Source organism: Betta splendens, chromosome 9 (genome assembly GCF_900634795.4).
Source record: "Betta splendens chromosome 9, fBetSpl5.4, whole genome shotgun sequence".
NCBI classification, from domain to species: domain Eukaryota; kingdom Metazoa; phylum Chordata; class Actinopteri; order Anabantiformes; family Osphronemidae; genus Betta; species Betta splendens.
In genome coordinates, this window is record NC_040889.2 from 26,343,528 (window position 1) to 26,354,444 (window position 10,917).

The window sequence follows — 10,917 nt, forward strand, 5'->3', positions numbered from 1 at the left end:
GAGGTCAGAAACGAACCGTGGCCTGATTTTACATTGTGGTTATTTGTTGATAATACAAATACTGTGTTTGAGGTAAATGACTTCACTCGATCCACCTGGAGTTTGTCTCATTTATGCAAGTACAGACGTAAGATTTAATGAACAATGAGAGTAAACAACATCACAAAGTATTATTATGCTCTTTGCAAAGTAGGACAACTAAAAAGCTGCGAGCTGCACAGCACGGACACAGTTTAGACTCAGAATTTGTTTCTAACCCGTTCTGTGGTTCTGATCATGACGACCAGGTTTAAAACTTAAGTCTTTTAAATGTGGATTCGGTTTTGGGATTTTGTTCTTTGCCTCTTCAACCAAGCAAGGATTTGTCTGTGCGCCCGTTGTCCCTGTCACCTTTCAACCCACTTCATGGTGAAAAGGATGTCGTTTCACCTCAAAGCCAGAAGCCTCAGTAATAGATGGAAGCCCTGCCAGACACTGTGGCCAAACTAAGGGATCACCTCATCTGGAAGTCAGCCACCAGTAGTTATTACTGTAATTAGGAGCCGCCGTGATCAGCGAGAAGGTTGGATTAGAGCAGAAGACATGGAGATCATTATATGGAAATCAAATTAATATATAATTAATTATAAATAAATAATTACACTTTGGAAACTTTAATGAAATAAAATCTTGTTCACACTGTTTGGCAACGCCTCTCAGTTACATTTGGTGCAAGAACATGAAGATAAACCAGCAAACCGGCTTTAAAAAGTGGTGGTAGGAGGTGTTGGAGGATGGATGCGTGTGTGTGGGTGGGTGTGTGCTGCACACACACGCACGCACACACACAGCCTGAGTTATTTCTGCTCTCTAAGGTGAGACTCTCCACAGCCTCAGCGAACCATCCACAGTCACACACAGAGGAGAAGGAAGGGCTTCCAGTTAAGCATGTGAATAAACATATTCTAACAGTCGCATCCACTGCTGCACCAAATCCTTGGCCTTGTGGAAAAAGGTGTTACTTGTTGGTGGAGGAAACGCATGGCCTGAACCAGCATGTGAGCAAACCAACTGTCTGCAATATGTTCAGTAAACAAGATAAAAAGGAAGAGGAGAAAACAGTTGTCCAGCTGGTAAAGTGAAACGCTGCGCTTTTGCTCCATTAAACAATGATCTCTGACCGTTGGATGGAACGTGGGAGACTGCGTCCTGGTTCATTTATGGCACAATATTTAGACAATAATAAAAAGGAGTCAGCCTTTAGTGTCTCTAGGCAGAAGGCAGCTGTGTAGAGATAATTCAACAAACCTCGGACGTCTACAGAAATGTTTAAAGCAGCAACAATGTTTCAAAGTTTTCAAAGCCAGAACATAACTTAGTGTTATTAAAAAATAATTTACCTTAAAAAAATCAAATCCAGTGATTATCAATGTAGAAGTAGACGCATTAAATATTTATGGCTAAACAGCGCCCCCTTCTGAACACAGCTACTCTATCATGTACACGTCCTTGATAGCAGAACAAAAAAACACAGCATATGTTCGTTTGCAATTTAAAATGCTTTAATTTATTCCTTTAATATTTACTCAGTAACAGCTAAGGCACAACTTAACTCAAAGGTTCAATTGTCCCATCACTTTTCTTTTTATTCTCCTTGTTTATGTCTGTTTTCATATAATAACAACATGTCAAAAATACTAACTAACAATATTAGTACAGTAAAAGTTCAGAGTCACGGCTGTACAGGCCGAAGGAGCGTTACATCCTGAAGACTCCAAAACGTGTCTTCTTCGTTGGTGCGTTCAGCGCTGCACTCAGGCTTAGTCCTAAAACCATGCGAGTATCAGCAGGATCAATGATCCCGTCATCCCACAGTCTGGAAAAAATTAAATGTGCACAGCGTTATTGGATGGCAGATTACAGCACCTGACTCATCTGCAGCGTCTAGTCATCATCGCACATTCTGTTATCACTATGAGCGAGATGTTCCATTCTGTGAGTCACTCCCTCCATACGCCTGTGGAGGGGCTTTTCTTTTTGAAACCTGCTTCTTCTAAGCTGGATCCTGTTTTCCCATCATGAGCCGTGATTAAAGCGATGTCAATCTCCAGGACTCCATAAAACGGAACTGGTTATAACAGGGTTTGAAACCAGCGGAAGGGAATCTAATTTGTCAGAGGCAGCATTTCAGACACTAGAAACAGAAAATGTTTTCCTCGCTTGTAAATTATTATTATTATTTTTTTTTATTCTTATAATTTTTTTAATATTTTTTTTTATTATTAATCTTTGTAGTCACGACGTAATCACTGACCCGTCAAAAGCAGGCCTCATTGCTAAGGGACATGATCAGCAGCATCACTGAGGCTGTGGCATGTAGGACGTCCTCAGGTGGTACTGAGAGGCCCAACGGGTGCTAGTCCCCCCCCAACTAACCCCCCCCCGACTATCCCACCACCAGCACAGCCTGAAGGCACGAAGCCCCGTGACCCACCTGGCGCTGGAGAAGTACGGGTTTCCTTCCTCCTCAAACCGCCGCACTATGGGTTCCTTCATGGCAGCCTCCTGCTCCGCTGTAAACTGAGCAAATCACGTTTCCATGGCTTAAAACTAACTGAAATGTATTTTAATAATAACAATTATTACATCATTGTAATTCTTTGAACAATAACTATTGTATGAACTCAAAATCTAATCTAACCAAAAAACGAATCAAAGACATTTTTTTCCTGATAAATCGTTACATGTACTGTAATTCTCAGGTTGAATGGAAAAGTGTATGTATGGATTTCTCCACCCAAATCTAATTTTCCACGAACAAAACCACAAGCGAAACTCCTGCTCACATTTCAAAGGGAGCGAGGCAGCTGTACAGTTCATGTTCCCTCTCTATCTTAAAACATGTGAAGAAGGTTACGGTGGAGGCTGACAGGCGAAGTTCTGTTGCTTTCCTTCAAAAGTTCAAATTTATCTGAAAATAAACACTGATATAATTCTGTGTTTTTATACTGTAAATGCTGTGTCAAACTATTAAAAGAAACTCGTCTTTCATGGTGTTTATGCTTTTGGCTGCAAACCCACCAGAGCTAATTCAAGCCTCTCAGTGAAGCACAGATGGGAAGATTAATATGAATCATTACCTCTTTCCCCTCACGTGCCCTCTGATCCTTGGTGACGGTGGCCAGGACAGTGGCTGCCTGCTCACCTCCCATGACGGAGATCCGAGAATTGGGCCACATGTACAAGAATCGAGGGCTGAAAGAGAAAGATGTTTGCTTTTGCATTTGCTTGTCTTTACTGTATGTCCACCTAAATGACAGAAGCACAACTTGGGCAAAAACAGATGAAACACTTGTGACTGCAGTTAGGAAATATTTATGAGAGAAAAGCACGACTGCGGCAGAACTAAGGAATCCAAACACATCAAAGTCCAAAAGCAGAACACACAAAAAAAGAAAGTCCCTCGTTGGATTCAGCCACAGTTGACGGTGGCTTGTGTTATTTCACACAGAAAGGTGTAAGTTTAGGTGCAGTCTGCTGCATGTCTGCAGCATTAGAGATTCATTTTTATTATTTTCCAGGCTCAACCACAAGCACAGCAACAAACAATGAAAACAGGCCCAGCTCAAACCTTCGTAATCATCTTGTTGTGAGCCTTCCTTTTATTCAACATCCATCGATCAGGAGTTTCTTATTACCTGTAGGCTCTGCCGCACATGCCGTAGTTTCCTGCACCGTAGGAGCCTCCGATGATGACTGTAAACTTGGGTACGTTGGCACAGGCCACTGCAGTTACCATCTTAGCTCCATCTTTGGCAATTCCTCCAGCTTCATACTCTCTACCCACCATGAAGCCTGGGATTGAGAAGAGAGATCGCAAATGAAAAAAGTGGGTTGACTTTGCGAGCGTGAAAGTGTTATCGTCTCAGGGGAGAGAGACTGGGTGGGTTAAAAATAAATCATGAAGAGATGGATAAATAGATGACGGACTGACAGAAGTAATAGGAATATAACAAAGGGAAGAATCTGTGCAACAGAATAAAGTCGTACATGCCAACAACCCCCAAACCTCAGATTTTAAGCGCTCCCACTGACCTGTTATATTTTGGAGAAAAATAAGCGGAACGTTTCGTTGGCAACATAATTCGATGAAATGTGTTCCCTGGAAAGAAACACAATAAATAATGAATCTGGTCTAACTGCAACAAGAAGGAGCTGCAGGAACAAAGAGGTTTTAGGCTTGTACTCTCTCTACCTTCAAATGAAATGACAGGGTGTTAACGATTGATTCTGCTCGTTTCTCGAGAAATAACAATACAAACTTTAAACAGGCTGCCAGAAACAACAGGAGGTACATATGTAACAGAGAATGCGTTTAAGGCACAGGAGTTACAGAGAAGCACTGGATGCGCCGGCGGTGTCTGAGTCACAGCACAGAGAACGGGCTCTCTGGGAAATAGGAACTCACAAAACATAGCCTAAACTCAACATCTGATAAAAATAAGTAAAATCAGCTTAATGTTTGCAAACTACTCCTTAAGAGCGTGTCCTCTGACTAGTCTCACGTCTGAGATGAAACCAGTCACACCAGAGACTCAACCGTCTGAGGGGGAGGTCATCTGGCATCACAATGGTTTTGTATCTCACTTGCTAGATTTAGACTTTGAATGAGGGGAGGCTGAATGGTCTTCAATCTTGCCAGAAATTGCAGCAAAAACACAAAGCTGCCAGGAGCTACAGGCAAATGAGCACAAAGGCCTGCGCGCTGTTAGGAGACGCCTCATTTCCATATATTTGTATTGCTGAATTACTCAGGTGTTTTCTTTATGCTAGCAGTTGCTTCGACTGGCTTTCTTTCAGGGACCCAGCCTGGCTTGCGGTGCATTGAGAGTGTACACACAAGTCACAGACAATGTGAGAGACGGGTGCCTATTAGAAACTGTCACTTGGTGAAAAACGATCCATCAGTTTGCTCCCAAATGTGTGAACAGCAGCAGAAATCTAATTTTTTCACGGCTGCTTCGTCTTTATACAAACACAAATGCCTGGGTGAGAGCTGTCAACAACTTAACAGTTCCAATAACACAAGCTTGGGCATGTCCTAAGTGGTGACAATGTGCCTCGAAAATGCATCTTGAAATGCAGGTGCTGTATTGATACTGCTCGGATTTGCTCCGCGAGCATGTCTGTTCCACATCTCTGTGTCAGCCCCTTTCAGCAGTAATTAGATTTATCTGATAAGCAGTGCTCACACTGTCATATTGAGATCACATACAAAAAAATGAATCAAAAAACATTTATTCCAGTTCAAGCTCGTAATCTAATTTGAAATGTGTTTGAAAAAAGGTATTACTTTATAATCACTAATTCAGCTCCTCATCTTTTCTAAGCCTGTGAAAAGTTCAGCCGTGTTCACGGCAGATTGGTTCGCAAATTAAGTGAATGAAAATTATGATTGTCTCTTGTCCATGCTTTCTAAATGCTGTGTTATTACTAGGCCATTCATCAGGGTGCTCATAAGATGGCCCAGACAAGTGCAATTTGAGAAAGTACTGTATGAAAGAATCTGTGCTTTGACAGTAAAGGGTCAGTACAAAGCATCTATGAAGACTAAAGCCCCTGAAGACAGAAACATTAGCATTCAGTGGTGTAAGCGGCAACTCTCTGGGGAGGACTATCTGCACTGCTTCAGTATCCTTGCTTAAATCCTTGACATTTTAAAAACACATGAGCAGTGCATTCTGAAAAATGTGTGCAAAATACAACATGTTTAATATTTGTCATATTAATGTATGTGAAAAGGTCTCAGAAACCTGGATCTGTGCTGTGGAGAATACACCTTTAATATTTAAATCATCTCCCAGTTAAAGAACCTGTACCTTTTTCGCAGACTCTGAAAACAAGACTCCGTTGTTGCCAATAATCCCAACAGGGTAACCGAATATTCTGGCAAATCCTGAACCAGTGGATAAAGTAGAGGTGAGGTTACAAATGAGCTTCTTCATGTTATAGAAATGGAAAGATGACAGTGCACATACCCGTAACAAGTGTGTCTCCATAGAAAGCCTTGAATTCATCAAATTTACTGCCATCCACAATTCTGGCGATGACCTGCAATCAAATACATTTGACAGCGTTATAAAAGCCAACAACTGAACTGGTGAAAGAAAAAGAGAAACAGCTGGTGCTACACTTTTTACTTGAGTGATTTAAAGGTGCAGTGGGCTGAAAAGGGAAAGAGTGGTGTAAAGAAGAGGCAGTCAGCGGCATCCTAAATGAGGTGCCAATAGTGCTTTACAAAGTGTGACATGTTACAGTTAGCAGCAAGTCTTGCTCCCTGGGTTACATCAACAATCAAAGGCAAGAGGTTTCACACCAACAGGAACATATCTGACTTGTCACAAAGAAGAAAGGTCTCAGTCAACCTTTACCGGTTTAGCTGCTGACTAAGTGATGGGAGAGCGAACATGAAGCACCTGTTTAGCAGAATTAGAAGTAGAACTGATTTTAAATGGACCATTACACACATGGAGCATCATCATCATTTTGTTAAATGGTTTCAGACTAGACTGGTGAATGTTCAGTCACTAGTGGAAATATGAAGGAACATTTTTCTGTCTGTGTAGCCCACGACCTGTCGTCATCCTCAGCTGACGCCAGAAACTGAAGAAATACCTCTTTGACATCAAAGTTGCGTTTCAGGTTATCTCCCACGATGCCATAGAGTTCATCTGCAGGGTACAGAGGGGCTTCAGTGGGTTCTGTGGTGACCTGGAGATTAACAAACAGGGACGCTGTCAACACAAGAACAACGAAACCATGAGCAACTCCATCTGACTGTATTATGTTGACGGCTTGTATTGCCTCAATTTGTTTCTTGTAGTTCAGGCTTCGCACTGTCTTTCGTGCCAAATGGAGAGCGTGGTTATCATCTAAAGCGTAGTGATCTGTCACACCAGACTTTCTAAAGCACAATGAAACAATTAGCCATTAGGACTTTCCAATGTATTAAAAATACTAATAATAAAGAATTACAACTCTATTTACCTGTAAGGGTTAACATCAGATTTAGAATTTTGTCTTTAATTTAAACAATGTTATGAAACAGTCAAACTGGGATTCCATACTTGCAGTGAAGATCAGCACCACCAAGATCCTCGGCAGAGACCTCTTCTCCTGTGGCAGCTTTGACCTGTCAAGACAAACTGAAACAATCAACACCACCTACTTCCTTTCACCACTCTGACTGTAACGGGAATCAACCGACCAGCGGCGGCCCCCCCAGGAAGATGGTTCCCTGCTTCCGCACAATGATGCTTTCATCAGCCATGGCTGGAACATATGCTCCTCCAGCGGTGCAGGAGCCCATTACAACCGCAATCTAACAGAATGGAGGAAAATTCAAAGATCAACACAATAAAACTTACTTTCAAGTGTTTGCACCTTCACACTTGACTGAGAGTTTAGACACTGACCTGTAGCGTGTCCCTGTCTTTACAAACTGTTTTCTATAGTCCTTGAAAACATATTTTTTCATTTGTAACAGAGCAATGCAGTGGTAAAGGGCAGTGATAGTAAATGTGTCTAGAGAACGAAAACTCCAAAAATTAAAGGGCATCCTGTCGAGGGAAGATGTACGTATGCATTCAACTGTGTTTATCCTCGAAAGAGAGATGCGAGAGCAAGACCTGACTTCTCACATTTATCCTCTCTCATTTAAAAAGCCTTCATTTTGTTTTGTTTCAGAATACAAGGATGGCTCTTCTTCTGTAGTGAGTAACAAGACAGATTTTGGCTGCTTGCAGATAATAAAAAGATGAACAACCTAGAGCCGTGCAGTTCATTTAAATCGACCATCTCTGCTCCCTCACATTTTACAACCTTGTCTTTTTCCATTGAACTGTTATGAATCAAGAGACTAGTGTTTAAAAATGTCCAATACACAGTTGACACATACATGACAAACTATTTTAGATGACAGTGACTGTGAGGCAAATAATGAAATGAAGACCAACCAAACACAATCATCACCTGCGCTATTCCCTCTGAGGAGAGTGTGGCCTGGTTGTAAAAGATGCGGCCAAAGTGATCTCTATCTGGGAAGACGTCTGCCTGTCTGGGTAGGTTCGCTCCTCCAGAATCCACTAAAAGAAGGAAATCAACATATTTAAGAATATTCCTCTCGGTTAAATGAAACCTTCATTTTCCCCCCTCTCTGTAGGTACATGTTACTTGCTTTACACTCAGTCAATCCAGTACAACCAACACAGAAATCCTTACCCAAGTAAATACAAGGCAAGTGGTTCTCCTTAGCGATCTCTTGTGCACGCAGGTGCTTCTTGACTGTTACTGGGTAGTAGGTTCCCCCCTTCACAGTGGCATCGTTTGCAACAACAACGCATTCCACCCTAAGCAAAACAAAAATACACACAGTTATTGCACTTGGAACACACAGTGAAATATAGTATTAACAGAGAATAGCAAAAGCTAATTACAAATCTTCTCTGCTTTTTTGCTTCTGATTTTTAATAGTCGCACACTGTCATAATCTAGGGTACATAGAATAATAACATCCATGAAGATTAGTAGTACTGACCCTGAAACACGCCCGATGCCTGTAATTATCCCGCCTGCTGGGACTTCTTCTTTTCCATACAATTCATAGCCAGCAAACTGGGAAAATTCCAAGAAAGGGGTCCTTTAAGGAAACCAAACAAAAACAGTCATGTAATACAGTTCATTTTGAAATATGGGCTACTGTACATTTTACTTGAAACAGGGTTGAAAAGGTAACATATTTACACTTCATTCAGAGTTTTAAACATGATATCAGGATGTCTGTAGCAACAAAGGATTATTTTAGGCGTCTACAATAAACTGACAGGGAATATTAAACGCATCAGACATTAGACATCTGCACCATGCTCGTGGAATGACGTCAAACCGGAGGAGTACAAATTGTATTCCCCTGGTCTTCTGGCTATGAGTCAGCCATGATGTTAATATTCAAAACCCAAGGTGCAGGTAAATGATACTACCCTGGATCGAGCAGTCTGTCTATACGCTCTCTAGGCAAGAGTTTCCCCCGGGATGTATGAAGTCTTCTGGCCTTTTCTCCCCCTCCTGCAATAAATAAATCAGCAGTATATTAAAATGTGTAGTATGGAAAAGCATGAATTCAACTTCAGTGTACCAAATAATACAGCATGTCCTCACACCTACCTAGTTTGATCTTCTCTGTGCGGGATTTGAGTTGATCACAAAGAATCTGCATTCGTTCATAATTCTCCTGGAAAACATGACACAACATGACAGAGCTTAAGTTGACAGCTGTAACTGAATACACACTGCAGAAAAGTGACAAATTAATATTTACAGCAGTTGTGGAAAGGTATTCTAACCCTTCAGCCTATTATTCATTTTTTGAATGAATAAAGTAATTATTTTGCACTGGACTAGGAAAAATTAGCCATCATGAAAAAGCAGCCATGTACTTCAAAGAAAAGAGGGGCTTTTCAGACACTTATGTATATATTAAATGGCTATTTTACATTGTTCATAACAGAAACAAATAATTAATATTTAATTTCTGTCTTTGTGGATGAATGTAATAGCAGAACTCTTCCATTAGAAAAGGGTCAAGATTATAATTATTAAACTGCCATTGCTGTCAGGTTGCTGGAGATGTAACTACTGACACAGGGTACAACCTGGACAGCTCCACCACATAAACCGTGGAGACACCCATCACATACAGGCGTGACTTTAGAATCAACAGCACGTCTTTGGATTCTGTGAGGGGAAAACCCACAAAGAGAGAACATCTATGCACAGAATCTACATTTGATTGACAGCACAAACTGAGGACGTTCATGCAGCGAGATGAAAGTGTATCTTCAAGCTCTTAACACACAAAGTGGGTCTGTAGCGCCACCCAGTGGCCTTTTCTGGTGTAGCTTCACTCAAGTGAATTATTGGGTGAATTACACATCCATTGGCTCCCGAGATTACGTCTTAAACATGGCATTTTGTCTTTAATCAGAGCCTGGCTGTCTATTTGTAAAACTTGGGGTCTCTTCAACCTATCTGGTGCTCGTTGATGATTGCACATTAAAGCAGTGACTGAATACATGCAATGACGTAAAGAAAAGTAACCAGCAGGACTGTGTTGTTGAGTCCTGGAGGCAAAGCGTTGCGTTCAGGTGCAGAGCAGAGGCTTAGCTGCCAAGCTATTATGACGATGTTAGGAAAAAAAGCCCAAGGTTTTTGACCTTGAATTTAGCGTCTGCGTTGTCTGACGGCTTAACTAAATATCCTCGATATGCACATCAACATTTGCTCAACTCGTCTACGCTGACGTTAGGTGACACTTTATGCATGTGCTGTTGACAACTGACGCGCACAACACAGTAGGAGACCGTACAATGCGGCTTGAGTTAGCAAACATGCTAAGCTACCTGATATTCTGCAGACTGTTTGTCCAGCTCAGAGCCGACACGAGCGACTTGATCCGCGTGGTAAGGCCTCGTGCGAGCCAAAGGAAAAGCCCGGCAACGAAGCAGCCACGGTCTGACTGTGTGAACGAACATGTTGTGTCTTACATTTAACTTAACGTACAACTTGCAAGTTCTAGCTTGCTAGCTAACCTAGCCGTTGGTGGTCTTCTTCGTTGGTTAATATTTATGCACCTGAAAACGTAAACGCCCTCTGGCGTTTACATGAACATCATAATCGTTGGACATCATATACCCTATAAAATACACAGCAATGTAAATACATTAATTAAATAGCATTCACCTGTTGCCAGTTTCGTTTGTTATTTGACATTCAGATTATGTTTAATATGTTTATAATAGATTTTATTAGGCTGCTAGAGTTAATTCACATTGAACATGAAATAATTTTGACCATCAGATCCTGATCTTGTGGAACAGTTTA

General features: G+C 41.4%; 1 protein-coding gene across 1 annotated transcript; it reads right to left on the bottom strand.

The window, feature by feature from the left end:
* Positions 1-1,519: 1,519 nt before the first annotated feature.
* Positions 1,520-10,667, bottom strand: mccc2 (methylcrotonyl-CoA carboxylase subunit 2). The gene is made up of 17 exons (XM_029161823.3): positions 10,437-10,667; positions 9,202-9,268; positions 9,018-9,102; positions 8,576-8,677; positions 8,260-8,387; positions 8,011-8,123; positions 7,247-7,360; positions 7,107-7,171; positions 6,844-6,943; positions 6,655-6,750; positions 6,018-6,090; positions 5,859-5,935; positions 4,075-4,141; positions 3,678-3,834; positions 3,120-3,234; positions 2,474-2,559; positions 1,520-1,855 (listed from the first exon to the last, which is right to left on the bottom strand). Exons 1-17 carry the CDS (start codon positions 10,566-10,568, stop codon positions 1,738-1,740), a joined length of 1,695 nt encoding a protein of 564 aa, XP_029017656.1. The 5' UTR covers positions 10,569-10,667; the 3' UTR covers positions 1,520-1,737.
* Positions 10,668-10,917: the final 250 nt, after the last annotated feature.